The sequence below is a fragment of the Hemitrygon akajei genome, chromosome 13 (genome assembly GCF_048418815.1).
Source record: "Hemitrygon akajei chromosome 13, sHemAka1.3, whole genome shotgun sequence".
Lineage (NCBI taxonomy): Eukaryota > Metazoa > Chordata > Chondrichthyes > Myliobatiformes > Dasyatidae > Hemitrygon > Hemitrygon akajei.
In genome coordinates this window covers 19,515,119-19,541,430 of record NC_133136.1, presented here as the reverse complement: position 1 = coordinate 19,541,430, position 26,312 = coordinate 19,515,119, and the positions used below count along the sequence as shown (strand labels likewise).

Sequence of the window (26,312 nt, the reverse complement as noted above, 5' to 3'; positions counted from 1 at the left end):
TTATTGTTGTCAGAGCGGTTTTTTGCTCCTTCTTTATATTGTGTATTAAAGAGGGTAGGTATTTATTATTATATCAAGGAAGAAGCACAAAAAAATCGAACGTGCGCAAGCTGCCTTTTTATGGCTGGATTATTGGAAGGTACCACTATCTGGGGTTGTGGTGTAGCGGAATAGAGAGAGGCATCGAGAGGGAGGGTAGGCTGCTTCATCCACCCCGGGTCTGCGCCGACCTTGAGCCGCTCCAGTCTGTTTAAACGGCGGAGTCAATGTAAAGGAAAGTTGCCTGACGTCACGCAGTGTGGGAGAAAGATGGCCACGTTAACGAACGGCGTGCAGCAGGCAGCAGACAGCCTCAACAACAACATCCAGATCAGCACAGCCAACGGGCCTATGAACGGTCTCAGCCACAACCAGAACAGCACCATCCCCATGAAGGACCACGACGCCATCAAACTTTTCATCGGCCAGATCCCTCGCAACCTGGAGGAGAAGGACCTCAAGCCCCTCTTTGAGGAATTTGGCAAGATCTACGAGCTCACGGTGCTGAAGGACCGCTTCACCGGCATGCACAAGGGTCTGTATACACCATAGTCTTTACTGTATCTAGAGAACAAGTTAGGGGTTTTCCAAAGTCGGTGCAATCCGCGATTGCCTTTTGTGCTTCTGTAGTGATGTTAATGTTAGCTCTGTCCAGTTTCTGATGTGGTGCTGAAAGGATAGCCTTAGAGTCAGAGCCGGAATCGCAAGCCCGTTTTCTACTTTAAAAATAGCGTTTGCAAAGACGAGTGGTCTGCGATCTTAATGTTGAGAAAACCCAGAACCCACGGAGTGCCGAAGACTGGGATTCACTCTGCTTTCTCACTGTACACTTCGAACCCATTGAAATAACTTGTGATTTCAGAGCTCTAGGCGAACTCTGGTTCCGCCAGCTTCCCTTTTTTATTTCTTCCCTCTCTCCGTTGCGTGTATGTGTTTAGATTTTATTTCTTGGCCGTAAAGACTCGGATGAGTTACTAATACTTAGGGACGGCGCTGCTGGCTAGAGTTCACAGTTCGCACCGACAGTTTCGACAAAAGACAACTTTTTAGTTGTAATGATTTGGCGGCAGGGCTGTGCGTGGGAGAGAGCTGAGGGGGGTGGGGGTGCAATTGCCTCGATTGAAACGAAATGAAGGAATTCATAAATGCCTTTAACACAAGCTTCTCTCTCTCTATCTATCTATCTCCCTCTCTCTCAACACACACACACACACACACGCACACTCATTCACTCTCTTGCTCTCTCTCACACACACATACACATGCATTCACCCATACAGAGAGTGAGTGAGAGTAAGAGTGTGTGTGTGTGAGAGAGAGAGAGGGGGGGGGGGAGAGAGAGAGCGAGAGAGAGAGGGAGGAAGGGAGGGAGATAATAACTTGCAGGATTTGTAGTCGAGATTTTTTTTTAAAAAGGCGAAATGACCCCGCTGCTGCCGCCGGGCGATATGAGGGAAAGCACACACAAGGGTGTGCAGGTGCACAGTAAATCTGCGTGTTGGAAAGAGGCGGTGTGGTGGGGGCGGGGGGTGGTGGTAAAAGTAAGATATGAAAAGGGCCTTGGGTTATCTGTAATTTAAAATGCAATATTTATGAGCTCAACGTCCGCATTCACAGGCGCGGATAAGACTGCATGCTATTTTCAATAACATGGATTGAAATTTCAATGATATGAGTGATGTGATTCCAAACCTTTAAGCCTTCAGATAATAATTATTTACTGATCATATTAAGATTGGCGATTGCCATTTTCTCCCAATTTAAGAACACTCAAAAAGTACATAGCATCCAATTTTTGTTCGCGTCTGCTTGGAATCTGAGACTTTGATTTATTTTTGTACCGTGCTGCCATTTTTAAATAATAAATTATGTATGCACACACTGGTCTGGGGGGGGGGGTGAGAACCCTTTGTACATTTCTCTCCCTCCAGTGTGTCTACTCTGTGCGCCTGGTTTGGAAGCTGCGGAGTTCTAAGTTGCCGGGGGTGTGTTCTGCATCAACAGTGACAACTCCTGTGGGTTAACTTCCACCGCCAGCCCACATATGGCACTGTGCAGACACCACCGACTTCTGATAATATAAAGATAACTGTCGCAGCCTTAGCTGTTAATGACAAGGGGCAGCGGAGACCCCCACCCCCACCCCACCCCACACACGCACACACAGAACTGTACCCAATTCACTCAAGTAGATATTACTTCAAATATAGACTTAAAAGAGTAAACACAACTAAAACTGGGTGCTATGTTGGGATTGGATTTTGTAGTACGTCAGCGTACATTTTGTACCATTACTAGAATGAGTTCTTGGAATTAAGAGCATTTTCTTGAATATAATTGTAATATCTACACAATGCCTAGTTTAAAGACTGTCCCCACAGGAGGGCATATATTTCCAAAACACATTGGCTGACATATTTAAATAAAACCTATGTTTAAATTACAAGTCGAAAGTATAAAAATAATTTAGTTTGACGCAATTTGATCCTGGCAGTTTGCACTCAGAAAATTGGATTGTTGGAACAATACTCACTGAGATAATTTTGAAGGGAGAAGTGACGGTAACATTATATTGACGACTACTTTGTTATGTTCTCTTCCCTTTAATTAAATGATTAGGTTGTGCCTTCCTAACGTACTGTGCCAGGGAATCTGCACTGAAGGCCCAGAGTGCGTTGCATGAACAGAAGACATTACCTGGGGTAAGTTCAGAAGATGTTTTCAAGTTTTCTTACCTTGTTGATGGATCGGAACTATTACCTTCCCTGTGCAGTGTTAGGCGCATCACCTCGGGCGGCTGTTTAGATTTTTTTTCGTAATAAAACTTTAAAATGAAAGTCATTCATCGTAGTATTAGAAGCAGTGTAAATTATTTATTTTAACTTGTCTGGGGATGTGAGCGCAGGGTCAAACTTTCAACCTGGTGCAGTTTTAAGAAAGAGAGCGAGAGAGAGAGAAAAAAGTGGCTTTATTGCTAAGAAGCGTTTTGGTGATTGTGTTGCCTCTGTGTCAAAGGCAGTCTAACGACAGCCGGTGTGGTGTGTATTTAAGTACAGCGGGCAGATTGGTGGAGATACCTGACATCTTTTCAAAGGAGGGATACTCGCGTCCAGATGAGCAGCTTTAGACAATGAGCCATGTGGATGTCAACGGCGCTTGTTGTTTTCTTTGAAGGAGACGCGAGTGCTTCACTTTGACAGCCCCGGTCGGTTTCTGGATTTCGCTGAGGAAAAAGACTGTGGTGTGATTATGGACATTTTAAGATTGGATTTCAAAAGTCATTTATACAATCAGCACTGATATCCTCTCTCATCGATTAATTTTGCTACTCGAAATACATATTTTATAACAAGCTGACAAATTCAAGCAAGCGTGTTACAAACTAGTACTGTTTGGGGCTGGAAGGCAAAACGGCCCATACACAGTTTGCAAAGATGAGCTGCGCTTGCTTATTACAATATTTCTCCCTCTGCCCCTGTACCCTCACCCCAACCCGCCATTATGGAGATAAGCGTAACCTCTGAATGTGTTTGAGCGCAGTCCGTACCACCTCACTAAAGCCTATGATTCCTTTATTCCATGCCATAGCCAGTCGCCTGTCACAAGGTGATCAATACCCATATCGGTACGGATGGATGATGAGGTCTGGTGGTTGGTGCAGAATGATATGTATAAATTACAATGTGTAAAACTGTATTAGAGTTATTCCCACCAGAATAACAAGGGGAGAATAAAACAAAATAAAATTGGCATTGAAGTTCTTAGATTAATACTATCCGCGTGCCACCTCTGATCCAATCTGGGTTTTCACTACGATTGTTTTTATACATATATATATTTACTCAGCATGGAGGCAGAGATTTATACTTGGTAGCTGGGAGTGTGAATCGTTATACATTCAGTATGTAGCCACCTACTATCATGGGGCTGTGTGGCTTTTGTCAAGACTTATTATCATACAGAAGCCTTCAGCTTTCCCATGGCCTGCTTCATTCCTATTGTAGAGATGTATTTAAGTCAACAGCTGTCACCGCCTCGCAGAAGCCCCCCAAGTTAAAAAATAAAGAGACCCTCCTTCGTATTTAAACTCCTCTTCGGATGTAATAGTCTGTTATTCTCAAATCTTCACAAACATAATCACATTTGAAGGGGGAGGGGAAGGAGGCGTTCGGCCACCGGGCTCTTCACTGTTACATTGTTAAGCTATATTACTAGTTTACACAGTAATTGGTGGGCATTAGGCACACATAATTAAGACCCCAATGACCGATCTTTGAATGTGCATGCATGTGTGTAGAAAAACACTATACTGTCCTTTTGTGTACTTTCAGCTGTCATCTACTTTCACTAGCTCCCTAGTACACCAAAAATACAAGCTGGCAGTGGGATATTTTTGCTAAAGATTAACACTGGTACTTTGGACTGATCGGGATAATGTATCTGTTGGTAGATTCCCTTCTGCCTAGTTGTTAACAAACTGCATTCAGAACCATTAGTGGTGTAACCTTATGGAGGTCAACAAATAACACCAAAAGGCAAAAATAGATCAAATGAAAGACAAGAAAAAAAAGTTGTTAAACCAACCAATCAGGAACTGTAGATTTTTTAGACTTATAGTGACATCATGAAATAAGAATGTGACAAAAAGAATGTGACTTCTAACTTAATTTCTGTAAATCAATTTCCTCACTATCCAGCAATGACTGGTTGTTTTTAAAGTTAGGAAATTAATTTGCTCAGTAAAAAAAAATAGCAACAAAAGAAATGCTGTATCCTTAGACATGCACGTGAGATATTGTTTCTGTGGATTTGGTTTATAAACGATGCAGGACGCCAATGCTCATTGTAATGACTGCAACTTTTAGCTACTTATTTTGACCAACGATATCAAAATATGATACAAAATTTTTGAATCTTTCTTAAGTACTTCGAATTTCTGTAAGAAATATTTTGAGTGGATTTGCATTTAGACAATGCCTTTTTAAAACTTTTAATTAAGTCAACACCATTTAATTTAAAAATATCATGGCATTTATATGCAATAAGATCTTTTCCTTATGTAAAGGGGCTGTAAAAGTCACTGTATTACAGTAAGAGAGACAGAGCAAAATAGATTGATGTCTGTCTGAGCATTGTTGACCTGCTTGAGATGCAGAGGCATTGTGAAGAATCAGATTTTTTTAAAGAAAAAATACAGCAAGAATATCCAATGGGAGGTGCAAGATGTGTGCAAGAAATGTGCGTGGGGATGATTACACATGTTGTTCCATCTGAGTCAGAGAGAACGAGCGAGCGAGCAAGCACTTACACTTCCTCATTATTGTCTATTGAATGGCTGAAGCTGAAAGTAATGAGATGGAGCTTAATAAGGAAATGCTTCCTTTCAGAGAATGAGAGTTGTGAGCCTGCTGTATCTGCCATGTCTCATTAACAGACTGCTGCAGAGCACATGGCCTTGCACAATAATGAGAGTTTTGGGGGTGGGGGTTGGAAGTGAGCATGCTGCACTCCAGAGATATCTCTTTTGTGTTGCCAAGCATTTAAGTTCATTCCCGAGCAGACACCTGGCAAAGATTTAAAAAAAAGACAGAACAAAAAAGATGGATATTAGAAGACCAGGCAGTACAGCAGTGAAACATGTATCATGCTTGTTCTGAATTCTATGTTTTCAGCTTCTCACCCCTTGATGACAGTCACTGAGATTTAATCATCTATCAATTCTTTTAAGTTTTCTCATCATTGGTTATAATATGAGATGGCATGGTTTTACATTGAGTGAAAAGTTCGGTCCAACCGAATAAAAAAAACTAGCATGCTATCTTGCTTTCTTCAATAAATGTTTCCACTAAAATATAATACAGGACATACTTCTTTCTGACTAGTTGGTAATGTTGGAAGAAGTAGGAGGAAAGGGAAATGATAGTGACCATAATTGTTGTAAGGATGGTCTATCCAAGGGCACCAAGCCCACTCCCGCCAGTGTAATATCAGTACCCAGTATTGGAAAATTGTGCAACTAAGATATCTGAATCAAAGTGGAAACAGGGATTTATCTCTCAGTTTGGCTTCTTTGGAAAGTTTGTGATCCAATGGGATTAGCTTGCTCTGATTGAATCGTCTTTACAGTTCCAGCAAATACAAAGGCCAGCTTAATGTCTAAAAAGTATTGCAGGAAAGAAGGCTTATAGTAGCTTTATTTTTGGTGTCAAATGAATATCAGAGTAAAGTTAATCCATTAGCATATAAAATATTTCAATGTAACATGCATATGACTGAAACATGATATTTTGCATTTTCTGTATTCATTAATTCACATGGTGCAACTATCATTTTTAATAGGGGCATAAATATAAGAGAAAATAGCAATGTTAAGGGTAATATTCCTACATATGATAAGTGATGACTTTGGGATTCAGGATAAGACAACATATCTTGATTATCATTTGCTTTGACACTGATTATATCCATCTGCCTGAGCCTCTATAATAAAGAAGTGAGGAATTACTAACACTGGATAAAACAAAATTTAAGTCATGGCACTAACAGCAAAAATATGAAAATATGTTTTAAAATTAAATTACTGGTGAACCCATGTAAATGTAAGGAAGGAACATATAACTTAGTAACAAAAGTTAGACTATATAATGAAGAAAGAAGTTAAATGGATTTGAATTATCACACTGAAAATGGAATGAATGAGAAAATGGGTTTGTTTTGTCAATGTAACAAATGATATAAGTTTTTACTGTATGTGTGCCAAAGTAATAAGGATAATAGTTTATAACTATCTGCATGGACACATCCAAATGATTTTACACTTGGTATACTTCTTAACAGACGTTTTTATTTTACATCAGATCTTTAAAAAATAAGTTGTTGTCTATGCATAGTCTGATGTAAATTTATCGAGAGACATCATATACTTTAATATCAGCCAATTTTTTTGGAGAAATTTGCACTCATTGGACAACAAAGCTAAGAAAAATGCTATTTTTACAAATTTTCCATTAATTTTTCTTTTTTTCCTTCATTTTATATGTCGTATACCCTGAATTTTAAAACAGAACAATCTTACGCTCCAATTAATTGTGTTTTATCACTGTTAATTCCATCCAAATTAAATATTTAATGATACAGGAGATTGCAGATGCTGTAATCTGGAGCAAATTGTGAAGAGACTCGGCTGGTCGAGCAGCATCTATAGAGGCAAAGGGATGGTTAACAATTTGGGACAAGATCTTGCAACAGGAGTGAGAGTGCAGTCAGTGTGGAAATGGTAGAGACAGGGTGTGTAAAGAGGTGAAAGAGGTGGATCAGTCAGGGGCAGGCAAATGACAGGTGGATCCAAGTGAGGAGGGTTGATGAGCAAATATGTCTAGGTGGGGGAAGGGCAAGAGGTGAAGTTTTGAGCAGTAACCAGAGGGTAATAGGTAGAAATAGATAGGGAGAAAGATTAAACAAGGGGCAATTAAGCTAAGTGGTGGGGGGGAGGGCAAAGGTAGGGACAGGGTCAGGAAGGGGTCAAGGTTTAGTTGCTGGAAACTGAAAAGTAAGGAGTGGGATATGGGAAGAGGAGAAGGAGATCCGATGAGTTATGTGTGTGGATGACAAGCATGTGGGAAAGGAAAACAAAAATAGGCAATAGAGGTGTGAAGGCTGGGCTTAGGAGTATATGGGTGAATCAGATGGGGGGAGAAAGGAGGTTGCACAGGTTATCTGAAATTGAAAAATGTATTGTGCACTCATGCAAAACTCATCAATCGCCTTTCACTACAAGCTCCAACCTTGTCCTCAAATTTTCTTAGTTAATTTCTAACACCACTCACGCTTTACGGAATATTTTGCTTCCATCTCAGAGTCAAACTATCCTTTGACATTTACTACCAGCACACTGACTCCCACAGTTAGCTTGACTACACCTCCTCCCACCCATTGTTTCTGTTTTCCTCATGAACCACTCCATAGTTGACTCTCTGGATTGCTCAAAGTCAGTGTAAAATTTATTCTCAAAATATGAACGTGTTAACATTACCACATGGAGGTTCATTTTCTTGCAGTTATTTACAGGAAAATAAAGAAATACAAAAGAATTCATTCAAAAAACTATACATAACCAAAGAATGACAAGTTACCAATGCGCAAATCCTACTGACCCGTCTCTCCCTGTCCCCTCGCACTTCCCCCCTCAACTACCATCTAAGGACATAATCAACCCTTCCGGAAGACCCTTCCAACCCTTCACTCACAATTCCTCCAGCTTAATATATCACACTCAGTGCTCTCAATGTGGGTTCCTGTTAACCAGTGAGATCTGTTACAGACCAGGTAACCATTTTGTGGAACGCCAATGCTCTGTCTGCATTAGCCATCTTGAGCACTCAGTTCCTAGCCATTTCAGCTCCCCTTCTCATTCCCACACCATCCCGTCTGCTCTCAGTCCTCTTCACTGCCAGAATGAAACCAAACACAAAGCAGGTGAACAATTCCTCATATTCTGCCAGGACAGTCTACAATCCAAGTGATTGAACATCATATTTTCCATTGTCAGGCAAAAGCAAACGTTGTGCTCTTATCTCACTCCTTCTGAGCCAACTATTTTCCAACACCAATCTCACTCACCACCCCTCCCCCATCTGCCTATGTCTCCTATACTCTTCCCAAATGGTTCAATCTGTCCATTATCCCTCTGTAATTTAATCCCACTTATGATTTTCTTTACCTATCAAACTCCAGCATCTACAGCATCCACCTATCACTTTCCAGCCACTGTCTATCTCCAGCCTCCAACATGGCTTCATCTGCCTCTTTTATTTTCTTTCACATTTTGTCTACATCACCCACTGGTCAATATTCCCACCTGCACCCTTCCTGATCCCCCACCCAGCTCCATCTACCCATCACCCCTTCCTCACCATCTACCAGTCCCTGTCTCACCCACACCTCTCACTGCTTTACACTGGTTATTTCTCCTTTCCACTCTTAGTCCTGAAGTAGGATCTTTATCCAAAATGTCAGCTATCACTTTGCCTCCCTGGATGCTACTTGACCCACTGAGTTCTTCCAGCAATTTGCTCCAGATTACAGAATCTACAGTCTCTTCTATTTCTGACATTAAATATTCTATATAATCAGAAGTAATAGTCAAGCAAATGAAACACAGATGAAACACAATTAATCAAGCAATCTTGTGGCTACTTCATTAAATAATTTTAAAATTCAGGGGATGTCGACCTGAAAAGTCAACTATCCTTTTAGATATCCAGTTGCTACCCGACCTGCTGTTTTCCTCCAGAAGTTTGTGTTTTTTTTGTTTTCACTGGAATACTTCATAAGTCCAGATTTATCCACAGAATGGTAACTTTCTATATTTGCTGTCTGAAAGTTTCTTCCCTCATTCTGAACATCACTTCATGATAAATACTGATATTTCTTGGAAATGTAAGTTAACTAATGGTACTCATTGAATTAGTTCACTAAGTTCCCTCTCCAAGTTTTTTTTTTCTCTATTATCATACCATTCACAAAATAATTTTTCTCTAGTTTTTTTCCTATTGGAGTAAATGATTTCAAATCTCCCAAATTACCTCCTTTTCTCCTTCTCCTGTCATACTCACATTTTAGTTTCTCATTGTATCATACACAAATTCATTTGCATTTCAATTTATCTTTATATCTTCACCTTAATAGGTAAGTAGTTGAGAGTCCAGGACTGTGCTTGACGTTTCCCTCTCAGAACAGATACCATCTATCTGGTTATTCCTTGAGCACATTCAGTTTCCATTCCTTGAGCTGATCCAAATCGGCACTAATAAGTTCCATACCATTCCATGAGCCATTATTTCAATTTTCTTAATGATTTAATTACTAGATTTATTCACAATATCTCATACTGCAACTCATATAATCAATATGATAAGGTTTCACACATTTACTTCTGATGACCTTCCAAATAATTCACCTAATTGATCTCTCAGTGTGACCTGACTGATCAGCCTTCATAGGATTTGTCAAATTGTGTTCAGTTCTGGTCGTCTCTTTATAGGAATGATATGGAAGCTTTAGAAAGGGTGCAAACAAGATTTACCAGGCTGCTACCTGGATTATGAAACTAGGTGGAGTAAGCTAAGGCTTTTCCATTTGGAGCAAAGGAGGATGAGAGAGACTTGTTAGAGGTGTACAAGCTGATAAGAGGCATAGATAGAGTGGATTGCCAGACACTATTTCCCATTGTGGAAATGGCTAATACAAGTGAACATAATCTTAAGGTGATTGGATGAAAATATAGGCATGATGGGAAAGGTATGTTCTTTAGACGGAGAATGGTGAGTGCATGGAACATCCAGCCAGCAGTGGTGATAGAGGCAGAGACATTAGGGCCATTTAAGAAACTCTTAGCAAGACACATAGATGATAGGAAAATGGAGGTTTATGTAGGAGGGAAGTGTTAGATTGATTTTAGAATAGGCTAAAATGTCAGCACAACATCATGAGTGAGGGGTCTGTAATGTGCTGTAATATTCTATGTTCTAAATAGCACTTCCATACTCTTTGCCTGACGTGTCAGGTAAATCGTTGACATTCTGTATGATATATCTTTCTAAATGCCACTTACAGAATCTGTGTGAGTAACCTCGTACATGAACAATCTGATGACTTTCAAAAAACCTAACTAGTAACTTATCAAAGCAACAACTATAATAAGCCAGTTTTGAACCACAATGTTTTCTGTAGCAGGTCTCTTACCCAAAAGATTGTTCCTCCCAGTGTAACAGGTTCCTGAAACATGAACAGAATATGATATGAGAAATAAGTTAGTAAACACTTTGGTAATAATAGACACGTAGCTTCCCAGGATCCTGGCAACCTAATGTCACTTCAGTGTAATGTGAGCTGCGGTTTTACAAGCAACTCTGCTGACTATATCCTTGGAAGCTCTTTTATAAATATGTAATTATTGTATCCTTGTATGTGGGAGTAGCTTGTTTTTAAGATTGTTAGATCTAACTCCATTGATCTGCAGCAACCTGTAAAAATCTATGCTGGTCTTCCTTTAGCTGGAATAATGCTGAACCTAGCAAAAATAACAGAGGACTGGAATATTACAGTGAAGGGACGACATCGTTTACATCTTCAGTTGATGTAAATTGTGAGCAGATAAACATAAATATGTTAAAACTAAAGCATTGCTTTAGAATTCCATAAGCATTATTGTCATGCATGAGAGAAGGTTTCCAGTGTTTAACCAGTGAAAGCTTAGGATCAGAGTAAGTACCACATTTAGCATTGATACGTACTGACGTGGAATATTGAAAAGAAAGGTTGAAGTAATATATTCTTAACACTGTCTTATAATACCAGAGAGTTGACTCTATTCTGAACTTTGGGCATAGAAACTATTAAACATGATTATGTCTTCACATACTCCTCAGAATCATGTTCCTATCTTCTCCACTTATTCCTTGATCTCCTTGGTACTAACAAATATATCCACCTCCACATTGTATCGACGAATGACTTGACTTCCACTACCTTTTGTATTGGACAATTCCACAGTTTGAACACTACCTAGGTGAAGAAATTTAATCTTAAGCAGCATACCCTTCACCATATCAAGCCAGGATGCTGCCTGGATTAGAAAGCATGTCTTAAGAGGGTAGGCTGAGCAAGCTAGAACTTTTCTCTTTGTAGAGAAGAAGAGATAAAATAGATGGCTAGAGACTTTTTACCATGGTGGAAATAGGTGATATAAGTGGCATAACATTAAGGTGTTTGGAGGAAAGTACAGGGGGATGTCAGGGTGGTAGGTGCTAGGGTGGTGGTGGAGGTAGATACATCAAGGACATCTAGGAGACTCTTAGATAGGCACAAGGATAAAAGAAAAATGCAAGAGTATATGGGAGAGGAGGTTGCGTCTGATCAAGGAGTAAGTTAAAGCGTCGGCAAAACTTTGTGGGCTGAAGGGACTGAACTATGCTGTATAGTTCTATGCTCTAAGCCCTTTTCAGACAGAATCTTTCAGATCAAGGATCAACTTTTTTCGACATGTACATTTACATGTGTTGGGAATTTGCTGCAGTGTGTTTCATACCATGAAACAAAAGGAACAACAACTTTCTACAATTACACGAATAAAGGATTATATAAGAAATAAACTTATGAGGTTACGGTGCGGAAGTGGAAGTAAATGTCCATTAATACAGAAACACCAGCTTGTATTCACAATATAAGAAGCATTATAAATAGTCTAATGTGTTTATAGTGCAGTGACTGAGATAGAATGTAGATAGACAGATTGGCTTTTTTTACCAAGCCATCAAATAAGCAAGGTGAAGAAAAATACATGGGACATTACATTTTAAGAAGGGACCATTCAGAGCAATTATCTTTGAAGTTACTTTGGAACTGTAACTTTCATGGTCACTGCTGCTTCTTAATCTTGAAGTGCTTAGCTAGCTTCTTCAATTTGCCATGTGGCTTCTCAGCAGCTGACAGGAAAAGTGGTTATTTTGAAACATGGTGGCACCACTTCAATGTGATAATAAGGTCACCCAAAAAGAAGAAAGGGTTTTCCTTAAATAGTAATTCTCCATTGTCTAGATTTCCAACACTCCTTTATATACTAAATGCAAATAAACCCCTGGAGTACAGGATGTGCTTTGCAGCTTTCAAAATATTTTTAGCCACTGCATGTGTAGAAAATGCTGAGTAAATTTTTAATGAGGAACAGGACCAAGTAACACTGAAAGAGCTGTCTGGAGTTTCCCAGCAGGGCTGCTTCTCACATAGCTCTCTATTTTTTCCTCTAAAGATTGTTTTTAAAAAGTGCTCTGCTCTTGAAAGAGTTAAATTTGCACAGCTGTACTGGAGATAACACTGGAATGAAGGGAAGAGAGAAATGACTGAAAAAGATAGATACAAATAATGGATCCTGTTTCATGTAAACATACACAGTAGCAGGTGCAGGGAATATGAACTGCTGTGTCAGAGAAACAAATTGTGACTTGTCAGTAATGACATACTCCATCTTCTGTGAGTGTAGGCAATGCCACCTGTTACATAAGGTTGCTTGCACAGTCCGTTATTTCCAAGCAGGAGAGCATTGGATTGTCAAGCCCATAGAGTAAGGTGCCTAGAATCAAAGCCTTCGGCATTCATTTCTGCCTAAACTATAACCGGAACAGTAGTTTTGGCTGGGGCTCCGCCTGGCACAGGAAACAATGCATACGCCCTGACCTCCGGGACACAGATTCGTGATTCTAATTACTGACAAGGATCAAATGGCCCAAATGTGCTGTTCAAAGAATTCTTCGTGGTTCGATGAAATTGTGCAGATGTAACTGTAAGACTTTTTCGGTATGAGTAAAAGGACTACTCCACTTCCCCATCTCAGCAATCAAGGGAAAGATAGCTGCAGTTGGGGGAGAGTTCCAATTTAAAGAAAATCTTGATGTTAAATTTACGGTTAGGATCAAGGAGAGGAAACACGGCCACCCTGTCGGGGAAACATAAGACTTTAATTAAACTTTAAATTTTATTCTCTGATCTGAGAATATGAATGATTGCAAAATCTCAGTGCATTGGTGAAGGGAAGCTGTTTAAATGAAGGTTTAAAAAAATGTCACTTTTCCTGGTGAGAGACATGGACTATAATTAATGACTTAAATAGCATAACCTTTGACCTAAAGTCTCATGGATAAAGGGCACATAGAGATGAATGAGATTACTAGTGTAACTCAGCAGGGGCCTTGTGTTCATGGACTTGTTTAAAATAAGAATGTGGAGCCTTGGTGGTTTTCTAGTGCAAGTGTGTTTTTTGTTCTTCTGCACTGAGAAGAATAAGGTACTAATGTAATGCAAATTCTATTAAAAAAAATTTGCAATAGTCTCCTTAAATGAATGTTGTTATTAACGGAGTACCAGGAAAGCAGAGTGCACTGAAGTATAACATTACACTCTAGATTAGACTCTTAAAAAGAGTCTCTGTTCTAATACCATCTTTAAACCTAATATGTACTTTCTGTAATCAAATCTGCGAGCAGCAATTCCAATTATAATATGTTCATTTTATTTGCCACTGTGTGTGTGTGTGTGTGTGTGTGTGTGTGTGCGTACACACGCACACACATATACAAATCCTGGTATCTGCTGCATGATGAGTTTTACATGGAAACACTTTTAAAATAGATGTATTATTGTTGTTAGTGTTAACACAATATTTTGCATTTTAATTGCCAAAACGTAAATCAGAAAAGGGCAGATGCTGGAAGTCTGAATTAAAGACAGAGAATACTAGAAACTATTGGCAATAGAGGAGCATTTATTAAAAAAATGACCAGTCTTACCACTTCAGATTGAAGACCATTGTCTTTTATTAAATCTGCCTCGATCTCCATAGATGCTGCCCAGCCTTCTTAATGCTATTGTTTACAGTGCATTAAAAAACAAATAATAAGACCTCAAGATGTACAGTAGGAGCAGAATTAGGCCATTTGGCCTATCAAGTCTGTTCCACCATTTCATCATGGCTGATCTATTTCCTCTCACAGCCCCAGTCTTCTGTCTTCTCCCCATATCCCTTCATGCCCTGGCCAGTCAAGAATCTATCAACTTCTGCCTTAAATTTATCCAATGATATGGCCTCCACAGTTGTCTGTGGCAACAATTCCAGAAATTTACCACTCTCTGGCTAAAGAATTTCTTCCTCATAGTGAATTTTTTTAATGTCCATTTAAATGGACATCCCTCTATTCTGAGGCTGTGTCCCCTGGTCTTAGACTTTCCTCCCACAGGAAACATCCTCTCCACGTCCACTCTGTCAAGGCCTTTCAACATTCAATAGGTTTCAGTGAAATTCCCTCGCCACCATTCTCCTGAATTACAGTGCGTACTGGTCTAGAGCCATCAAACACTCCTCCTATGATAAGCTGTTCAATCCCGCAATCATTTTCATGAACCTCCTTTGAAGCCTCCCCAATGTCAGCACATCCTTTCTTAAATAAGGGACCAGAAACTGCTGACTATATTCCAAATGAGGCCTCACAAGTGCCTTATACAGCCTCAGCATTATATTCATGCTTTTATATTCTAGAAATGAATGCTAACATTTTATTTGCCTTCCTCAACACCGACTCAACCTGCAAATTAACCTTTAGGCAATCCTGCATAAGTCCCATTGCACTTCAGATTTTTGAATTTTCTCTCCACTTAGATAATATTCCACGCTTTTATTTCTTCGACCAAAGTGCATGACCAAACCCTTCCTAACATTGTATTCCATCTGTCACTTCTTCAAATGTGTCCTTCTGTAGCGTTTCTGCTTCTTCAAACCCACCAGTCCCTCCACCTATCTTCATAATACTATTGTTTACATGATCAAAGGATAACTTATTGTTGTTTATAAAACAAATAATGTTTATTCTGCTGTGAATCTAGTTATCTCTAATTTTAGAGCCAAGCCCATTTGGTTAATTGTAAGCATTTGAATTCCATGTATTTAGAATTGGCTTTCTCTCATCACATGGTGTCCTACAGTCCTGCTCTCTGTTATATAAAAACTGCAGCAAAGAGAACAGTTATTCATTCTGCTCTGGGCAATGCTTTACAGAGCTAGCAATCACCGATTGGGATGCAATTCCTGCTGCTGTCTGCAAAGAGCTTGTACTTTCTTCCCATGACTGTGTGGGTTTGTTCCAGGTGCGGGACAATCCGAATACAGTACTTACGGTTTGATTTATTACTGGTGGGCCTGCCATGTTGGTACCGGAGGCATAGCGACACGTGTCAGCTGCCCTTAGCACAATCCACAGTTTGTGCTGGTCTTTGACGCAAATGACACATTTCACTGTAGTGTTCAAGGTACAAGTATGTTCTATGATATACAAAGGGTAGAGAATTATTGAAATAATTACCACATGCATAAAATACCTATGATGCTGAGATACATCCTAGGATGCGCTTGGACGCATCATCAGTGACGTTACCTGGGTCATCGGGTATTTCGGGTCTTTCAGTATCAGACACCCTCATCAGGGTTGATCAGCCCTGACTCGTGACCCAGCAGCATTGGTCCATGGGTCACACCTCTTGATCCGTAGCCATCAGGATCAACAGCCTTCGTAACTGGTTCTAGGTTTGTGAACACTATGCACAATTCTCAAGTATAGGACCCATTTAAAATATTTATTTGTTAGAAATTACCATTTCAAACTATGATAGGATTTTGTTCACTTTTTTTATGCATTTCTATCACTAAGGTGATAGTTGGTGATAGTTTTTTAGAAGTCATTGTCTCCAGCATGAATCACTGGTAAATGTATGGAATAGAAAATAGTTTAAGTACAGGGACATGTAGGCCAATTGTTGTGTTGTTACTACCAGTAAATCAAGATCTACCAGCCTTCAGAACACCAATGGTAATACCCAGTTTCCTGGTGAACTGGATATCACCTGTGAAGACCACTTAGTCAGAATTGTTTAACTCATTTCCAGTATACAAGTGTGAAAAAGAGCAAAATCATTGTTATTTTCTTTAAATAATTACCGATCCAATGTAACACAGTAAAAATATGATACAGAACATAATAATATAAAAAACACAATTATTATAAATACATAATATAGCTTATTTACATTGATTGTATGTACATAAAGTGACACAAGGTACAGAAGTGTCTGTATATAAGGTGATTCTGGCCAAGAAATGATAATGTAGTGGTTGTGGGGTGGGTTAATGGGTGGTGGTGTTGAACAGCCTTACTGCTTTGGGAAATTATCTGTTTTTGTGTCTGGTCATCCTAATGTAGATGTTACACTGGGAGTGGGTCAAACAGATGGTCAGCAAGGTTGGTGGGATCTTTCATTGATATTGCTGGCCTTTTTCTGGCACCTTGCTGTGTATATGTCCTTGATGCCAGGTAGGCTGGTGCTGGTGATGCATTGGGCAGCTTTGACTACCCATTGTAGAGCCTTCCTGTCTACTACAGTGCAGTTTCTGTCTCATGCAGTGATACAGCATGCTAGGATGCTCTCTACTTCACATCTGCAGAAGGTTGCTAGAAATTATATACATAGTCCAGCCTCCTCAGAAAGTAGAGGCATCATAGGTCTTTGTTCTACTGTGAATGCCTGCAAGAAAATGAATCCCAGGGGAGCATCTGGTGACATATATGTACTTTGATAAATTTACTTTGAAGTAAATATGATCAAAGGCAATGTCAAAATAAATTTATTATCAAAATACTTATGTGTTACTATATACTACTTTGAGATTATTTTTTCTTGCAGGCATCTACTGGAAAGCAAAGATATACAATAGAATTTATTTTTAAAAACTATACATAAACAAAGACTCACAAACAACAATCTGTAAAAAAAGACAAAATGTGCAAATAAAAAATTAATAAATGACACTGAGAACATGAGTCCTTGAAAGTGCATCTGTAGGTGTAGAGTTTATATTTGAATCACTTTAACTGAAAGAGAACTTTATAAAGAGAATTGAAGTACATTATACTGAGGTAAATGACCATACCCACTCTCAGGACTCAGAGTTGATTTAGGAGCATCTTCCCAATAAGAATGTATTTTCAGTAGGCTGCTCGCCTCCAAGCAAGAATACACTTTACAACTCTCTTGTGCTATTGGATATTCGTCGAGTCTAATATATTTTTTTACCACTGGCACCATTCCCATGTTTTCTGGGTTTTGCAATCACTATGTGTTGTGCAAAAGGCCATCATCTGATATTCATTAATTCATACTGAAGTACACAGCAGTGCTTGCCCACATGCAAATTATATGATAATGTGACTCTTGGCATACATTAGTGTCTCAGGCCTAATCTTCCCATTTGAACCAGAGAAGATCAAGGGGTTCTACAACTGTTTCATGAGGCCTGTCTGCCTTTTTAATATTATGCCACTATTATTCAAAAAACAAACTTATCTAGTGGTCAAATAATCTAAGTAATGAGCTGTATGGATGTGTGGTTTGATTCTGCCTCAGTTGCATGAGTTAATCAGTTCAACAGCATAGATATGACATTCATCCTGGTTTTCCCAGGATCCAGGCCAAAAACAGGAACCAATGTTTGATTGCAACTGCTGCCTTCCAAACAAAACTTACATTTGGAAAAATCAATACATTCACTGTATTTCTGAAATATACGAGATCCAGCAGATGCTGGAAAACACACAAAATGCTGGAGGAACTCAGCAGGTCAGGCAGCATCTATGGAGAAGAATAAACAGTTGACATTTCAGGCCGAGACCCCTTCATTAGGACTGGAAATAAAGGGGGAAGACAGAATAAGAAGGTGGGGAAGTGGAAAGAATACAAGCTGACAGGTGATGAGTGAGACCGCCAAGGAAGGAAGGTAGGTGGAGAGGGGGAGTCGATAAAGTGAGATGCTGGGAGGTGATAGGTGGAAAAGGTAAAGGGTTAAAAAAAGAAATTTGATGGAAGAAGAGAGTGGATTATGGGAGAAAGGAAAGGAAGAGGACACTAGAGTGAGGTGATAAGCAGGTGAGGTATTTCTTAGCGATGTCAAGCTGTGTTTAACCCTTTACTATAGTCCCTCTCCATTTTTTTTTCTTACCCTGCACTAATTTAAGATTATTGGTGGCAATGTAAGTTGATATGTTCCTTAAAATATTGCAATCATATTGAAACATTAGTTCAGACTGAACACAGGTTTTAGGTAAACTATCATCAGGGAGCCTCGCTAGTCAGATCATATTCTCCTCTTGCTGCTGTCATCAGAAAGAAGATGCAGGAGCCTCAGGACTTACACCACCAGGTTCAGGAACAGTTACTACCCCTCAACCATCAGGTTCTTGAACCAAAGGGGATAACTTCACTTAATTTCTCTTGCCCCATTTTTGAAATGTTTCCACAATGAGTGGACTCACTTTCAAAGACTCTTCATCTCATGCTCTTGATACTTATTGATTATTTATTTATTTATTATTATTATTTCTTTACTTCTGTATTTGCATAGCAGTTTGTGTCTTTTGCACACTGTTTGAGTGCCCAAGGTGGTGCGGTCTTTTATTGATTCTATTATGGTTATTATTCTATTATGGATTTATTGAGTATGCTCGAAAGAAAATGAATCTCAACATTGTACATGGTGGCATGTATGTACTTTAATAATAAATTTACTTTAAGATTTGCACTTTGCTAGGTGAGTTGGCCAATTTAGTTTGTTTGTTGGTGGAGGCTATTGGAATAACCATTTGAATTCCATTGAAGGGAAGCGTACACCAGTTAAGTGAAATTTGTTGAATTTAAGTCTCAAAAAGTACAGTATTTCCCTCTTCATAAATGGAACATAAATTTGACTACAATAATACACAAAAACATTTGGTACATGGATATTTTAGCTGAAATAATACATGATGCAAAAGAAGCAAAATTACATTTATGGATTTAAATTTTCTCTGTGATTCAATCTGTACAAAACTTAGCTTCTAACACTAACATCTTTCCTTAGTTCAATGTAAGAGAAGAAAATAAAATAACCCTCTCCACAGTGACCTCCCTTTCAGTATATTCAATTATAATTAAGATGATGCTTGCCTTTAATTAAAAGCAGAGCATGTTCAAACATATTAAAGAAATGACTACGGTGAATGCAGTGAGGGCAATGAAATCAGTGGTAGCATTAAAATAGGACTTTTCAGGAAGCACATTAACAACATAAAGATATTTGTGAGTTCACTGATAATGGAAGCATCTTTGATTATTTTTCTTCGCTTAGAAAATTGCAGTTTGATTCAGGATATGAATTTGGAGACTGCAGCTCAGAGTTGTAAAATAAGATGAACCTTCAAAAACTAATTTCAGTCTTTTTTTATGAAAAACATTTTCCCAATTGCTGTTATATTAATGGTAGATGCAAAAAATGGGCACAGCTATCATCTCAGAGAGATTTTTTTTTAATGGTCTTGTGCTTTTCCTGCCGTATAGTAAGATAGTTTTAGATAGGAAGATGCAATGCTCTTCACAGGGATACTAAATTTGATGAAAAAAAATTCGAGGAATTAAATTGTTCTATAAACAATTATTCACTATAGCCAAAGTATACAGTATTTATTCCCTTTGGGCTGTTGATTTCAGCAGAGTCTGATGAAGGTGACACATAAAAGTACAAGTACTTCATGGTGTATTTTCAAAGTACTCAATATGTGTGCTTTCTTAAAACACTTTATAAAATCATTATTTTTCAGAATTCATAGTTTGTCAGTTTTAGCTCCTTTGACTTCATAAGTCTCAAAGAAAGTCAGCACTCTAATTTTACACATTTCCTTAGGGCAACGCAGTTAAACCCACACTCAATGTCTTAAGAACAGCTTTTACTCCTCTGCCATCAGATTTCTAAATGGTCCATAAACCCATGAACACAACTTCATTATTTGTCTTTTTCACACATTTTTATATTTTGTGTCATAGTAATTTTTATGCCTTGCACTATAATGCTGCTTCAAAACAATAGATTTCATAACGTATACCAATGACAATAAAGATGCTTCTGGTTCTGATTCTGATACAGAGACTAGTTTTACTGCAAAACCATCCATGGATCAAGTTTCATAAGGGCACACAAATATACGAGTGGGTGTAGGCCACTTGGCCCTTCAAGCTAGCCCCTCTCTTCAGGCTGATCTGTTCCAGATTTTATCTCTTCTCCTATGTTCTCTAGGCTCCTCAATTCTCTGATTCTGCTTTCTCAAAAACAACCCTCACTCATCTAGTCTCCACAGCCCTCTATGGTAGAAAATTCTAGCTCATCACTACATTCTTTGATCTGTGTTTAGTTTGCATGTTCTCCCTATAACCGTGAATGTTTCAACTGGAACTAGAATTGGTTTGTCACATGTTTGCTGGGTGCTGTCTTTTCCACTCATAAACCTAAAGTTTGTTGATTGGTTGGTTTTTTAGCTGCTGTGTATTGTCCCTAGACAGCATAACCAGGGGAGAGAGCCGATGCGGATTTGGGAATTAAAACAGGATCAGTATAGATGGTTGTTTGATAACATTATAGTTCCATGATTTCAGAAATTCTTTAGGAATTTTTTTTAATGGTTACAACAACCCTGTTACATATATTTTAATCACTTTGAGTGCAGTTAAAGTGAGACACAATTGATAGCAGAATGCATTGATAGATTCAAGCTGGCCAGATGTTTTTTATATCTTTTTCAGGACCTGGGGCCCACAGAAGCGAAAATGCAGTTCTTTGGGCTTCAGGCACACTGGAAATTTGTCTTTATAAGTATTCTTTACCAATGAGTTGCAAATAGCAGGGTTGCATGTTTGGTAATGAATACATAATGAAAAGCCCTGATATTAACAAAATGTTGCATGGACAAAGGAGAATAACTTGACTCTCACTTGCAGTATTATAGGTTAAGGAACAGTTATTACCCCTCAACTATCAGTCTCTTGAATCAAAGGGGATAGACAGATGAAGAGGTCAATACTCCCCAATGCCATTAGGCTTTACAACTCAACCGCCAGGACTTAAGAACTTTTTAAAAGCTATTATTAATGCTTTTTGAGATAGTGATTTAGATGCATATCATATTTTTTACTGAGTTAAGTATTGTATGTAATTAGTTTTGCTACAACAAGTGTATGGGACATTGGAAAAAAGTTGAATTTCCCCATGGGGATGAATAAAGTATCTATCTATCTATCTATCTAACTTCACGCCCTATTATTGAAATATTCCCACAACCAATGTACTCACTTTCAAGGACTCTTCATCTCATGTTCTCAATATCTATTGCTTATTTCTTTATTATTATTATTTATCCTTTCTGTATTTGCACAGTTTCTTGTCTTCCGCACTTTGGACAGTCTTTCATTTATACTGTTATGCTTAATATTCTATAGATTTATTGAGTATGCCCGCAAGAAAAGAAATCTTAGGGTTGTTTATGGTAGCATGTATGAACCTTGATAGTAAATTACTTTGAACTTTGAACTTTAATTCATTACATCTCACCCTATCAGAGGCATTCCCCTTCTTCTACCCATTCTTCCCCACTTATTTGCTGTTGTTCCTTTTTTCCTAACTCTGTCTTGAACCATTAGCTATTTCTCTCTCCAGCTTGACTTAGTAACTCTTTCCTTCATTTTCTGTCTCTTTCTTTTGTTTCTGATTTCCAAAATCTGCAGTTTTTAATTCAATTTTTTTTTTACATATGAATCTTGAGACAGATTTCTAGTGGGTTACTAAATGTAGGCAATATGGAACATTGAACATTACAGCACAGTACGGGCCCTTCAGCCCATGATGTTGTGTTGAACCTCTAACCTATCTAACCTTTTTTTCTTAAATAGCCCTCCATTTTTCAATCATCCATGTGCCTGCCTAGGAGTTTCTTAACTAACCTTCTACCATTACCCCTGGCAGCTCATTCCACTGTATTTGTGAAAAACCTACCTCAGACATTCCCCCAGATGCTTTCCACCAATCATTATAAAGTTGTGCCCCTTTGTATTAGTCATTTCCACCCTAAAAGCTAGGCTGAATCTAATGCTTACCCACTGACCGTGGTCCTGGAGGAACATTGTTTCTTTTTTACTGTGCACTGTACCAGCAGTTATGGTTGAAATGACAATAAAAGCGACTTTACTTGACTGCATTTACTTTGTTTCCTGCATTATTTTGTTTTGTTGCGATACAGCACAAAATAGGCCCTTCCAGCACTGCTCAGCCACACTGAGTTGTACAGCTCTGCAACTGCCTAGCCTAATCACGGGACTATTTACGATAGCCCATTAACATACTAACTGGAGCATCTTTGACTGTGAGAGGAAATTGAAGCACCTGGAGGTAACCCACACAGACACAGCAAGAACTTACAAACTCCTTATAGGTAGTGGCGGGAATTGACGCCAGGTCACTGGTACTGTAAAATGTTGTGCTATCTGTCTTTGCAGCCATAAGCAAGAATGCTGTGCTTCCTTTCTGAATAAGACGAACTTTACTCTGATCTCATGACCCACTGGAGATGTCCGTACCTTCAGCTCTGGGCTTTGAGCAGCTCCCTCTCCCCACACCTATCCCATTCCTCCATTTCACCTCCCCCTTCCTTCTCCCATGCCAGAGACATGGGTTCAATTCTGTTCAAGATTGCAGTTTGCCCATTCTCCTCGAGATCATGAGGGCTTCCTCCAGGAGCTCCATCTTCCTCTCATATCCCAAAACCTCGCAGATCGCTCTACTAATTAGTGACTGTAAATTACCCCAAGTATGCAGCTGAGGGGTAAAATCAAGAGGGGGGTATGAATGAAAATGTGAGATGAATAATGAAATTAATGTGGGATTAATAGTTGGGTGTCAGTGACAACATTGTGGGCAAAGTTATGGGTTTATGACTCCCTTCACTACAGAATTCAAAGAACATTTATTATCAAACTACATTTATGTCACCATATACTACCGAGATTCATTTTCTTGCAGGCTTTCACAGTAGAAGAAAGAAATACAATAGAATCAATGGAAAACTATGCACAACCGATGTGCAAAAGAAGATAAACTGTACAAATACAAAAAAAACTCACTTTGTGTGTTTCACACCTGTTCATTCTCCTTCTCCTTCCAGTGCAGCACATATATTACAACATTGCAGCATTTCCTGAGCTCTGCTGCTCTTTCATCCAATGCCTCCTAATCTGCTATTACAAAATAATTAGTTTGTAAACCTTTCCTTATACAGTATTTTTGGCAGCACTGTTAATGTGGCTGAATTGTAATTCAACAGTCTGAGCAGCGTCGTTGTGCCTAATTTTTTGGAGTGCATCAGATCTAATGAGCCAAATGGAAAATGGACTATACTTATATAGGGGACAATTTTTCAATGCATTTTGCTTAACAGCTTTTTCTCTAAGTAAATTTGAAAGAGTAAAAGTCTACCAAGATAAAAATGTGTAAAGTTTGTTTACGTGTGTGTGTGTGTGTAGTGGTGTGTCTGCATGTACAAGTGTGTAGAGACTAAGGTCGAAAGGAGAAACAACTGAGTGAGAGTGCAGGAGGATAACTGACCATAAAACCATAGGAGATCAGAGTAGAATTAGGCCAGTCAGCCCATTGAATCTGCTCTGTTATTCAATCATGACCGATTTATTATCCTTCTTAACCTCATTTCCTGCCTTCTCCCTTACTTATCAACATCCACTTTAAATATACCCAATTACTTAGTCTCCACAGCTATGTATGGAAATGAAATCCACATATTCTGCACCCTCTGGCTAAATAAATTCCTCCTCATCTCTGTTCTAAAGGGACAACCTACTATTCTGAGGCTGTACCCTCCGGTCCTAGATTCCCCACTATAGGAAACATCCTCTCCACATCCACTCTTTCAATACATTTCAATGAGATCCCTGCCTCAGTTTTCAGAACTCCAACAGGTATAGGCTCAGTGCTATCAAATATACTTCATACATTAACCCTCAATTGGAAAACAATGAGGGAAGCAAAGAAGTAACGATTGAGGATGTACTTTAAAAGAGGAGAATTGGATCATGATACAAGTGAAATGATGACAAGAGATTGTGTCATTGGTGTGAATGTAAACCAAAGGTTTCCAACATTTTTTGGACCAATACCATTAAGAGGTCCATGGACCCCAGGCTGGGAACCCCTGATGTAGAGGGACAGTAATGGAGAAAGGAAGCAAGTATGCAAGGGCAACACACACAAAATATCTGAGGAATTCTGAAAGTCAGTCGGCATCTACGGAGGAAAATAAACAATCGACCTTTTGGACCGAGGCCCTTCATCCAGACTGGAAAGGAAAGGAGCAGAAGCCAGAATAACAAGGTTGGGGGAGGCAGCCCCTTTCCTTTCCAGTCTTTATGAAGGAATTCAGCCTGAAACATTGATTTTTTTTAAAAATTTCCCTGCTGAATCCTTCCAGCATTTTGTGTGAGTTGCTCAAGATTTCCAGCATCTGCAGAATCTCCTGTGTTTCTAAGTGGGGAGGGGGATGAAATGGGAACAATAGAATGGTGACAATGCCATTTCATATTACTCACAAGGTCCCACATGAACGAAAAAGATAAAATTGAAACAGAAACAGATTTGGAGAAAAAGAGGAGAAATGAACAATAAAAAATGGCAATGAAAGCACTACAGAAGAGAAAAAAATAAGAGACGTGTAATTAAAAAGAGAAGGAAAAGATAACATTATAACACCAAAGACACATAGGGGAGTGACCATTTACTACGTGCAATGGCCTTCATCCTAAGTTAAACAAAAGTAACAAGAATATATTATTGGATGCAATGATTAACTGTAGTCTTGATGATGCTCTTTAAATATGCACCTACTCAGCATGTATTACAGACAATAAAACATTTTATTATTTATATTCTTCCTTTTCATGGATTTTATTCTGAGCACATAGCTTTCAAAGCAAAGCTTACCACCATCTGCAGCCAACTGGTTATAGGCTATCAAGAATGCCTAAAGACAGGAGCTTCTTCACATTGTTTGTCAAATCCATTGCTACAATTGATCATGGTAACTAGGGTTAGAATATACAGCTCACCGGCCTCACCACAAATTTTGATTAGTTTTACAAATGTAGTTTATACTGAAGCCTGTTGAAAGAAGTTCAAAGTTCAAAGTAAATCCATTATTATATTATGTATATGTCACCATATACTACCCTGAGATTCATTTTCTTGCAGGCATTCACAGTGGAACAAAGAAACACAACACAATCAATGAAAAATTTCCAATGTTTCCAACCTGAATATCTTTTGGGATTATTTCTCCATTCAAGTTACCCATAGATATCAGAATCACTTTTGTTTTCACTGCCAGTGTAAGTTTTTAAATTACTGAAGGCTTAAGTAGATTAATTTTCATTTTAAGGCAGACAGCAAATTGGATACAGTGGAGAAATAGTCCATGCAGCTATCACGTAGATGGGAAGTGCTTTCACCTCGTGATATTTCACAGCAGGGGACCAACCAGCAGATGACTTTGTTGTTTCCTTTTTTTGTTATGCTGCTTGAAGTGATGCATCGGAAGGCACATGTAAACTTCTCCTGGGGAACTTCTGACCATTTGAGCAAACACTTGTTCGCCCAGACTCGTTTTTGTACAGCAAGTTACAATAAGCTGAACGGAATTATTTTTGAACGGCATTGAGTGACCTACTCTGCAACAACATACGACACTGATTTTTTTTTTGGCCTCATCCTATTACTGCTGCAGAATAAAGAGCAAATGCAGAATCCTTGCCCAGAG

At 38.8% G+C, this 26,312-nt stretch overlaps 1 protein-coding gene across 12 annotated transcripts in view; it reads left to right on the top strand.

Moving 5' to 3' along the window:
• Window positions 1-262: 262 nt before the first annotated feature.
• celf4 (CUGBP, Elav-like family member 4) overlaps window positions 263-26,312 on the top strand; it is a 1,266,734-nt gene continuing 1,240,684 nt past the window's right edge. For 4 of the 12 annotated variants that reach the window (XM_073064226.1, XM_073064224.1, XM_073064223.1 and 1 more), the window contains exons 1-2: window positions 263-574; window positions 2,659-2,741. In XM_073064226.1, the coding sequence (XP_072920327.1) occupies window positions 310-574; window positions 2,659-2,741 (348 nt within the window). In that variant the 5' untranslated portion in view covers window positions 263-309. The remainder of the gene's footprint in view (window positions 575-2,658; window positions 2,742-26,312) is intronic. The other 8 variants (XM_073064233.1, XM_073064232.1, XM_073064230.1 and 5 more) reach the window with 4 other exon arrangements.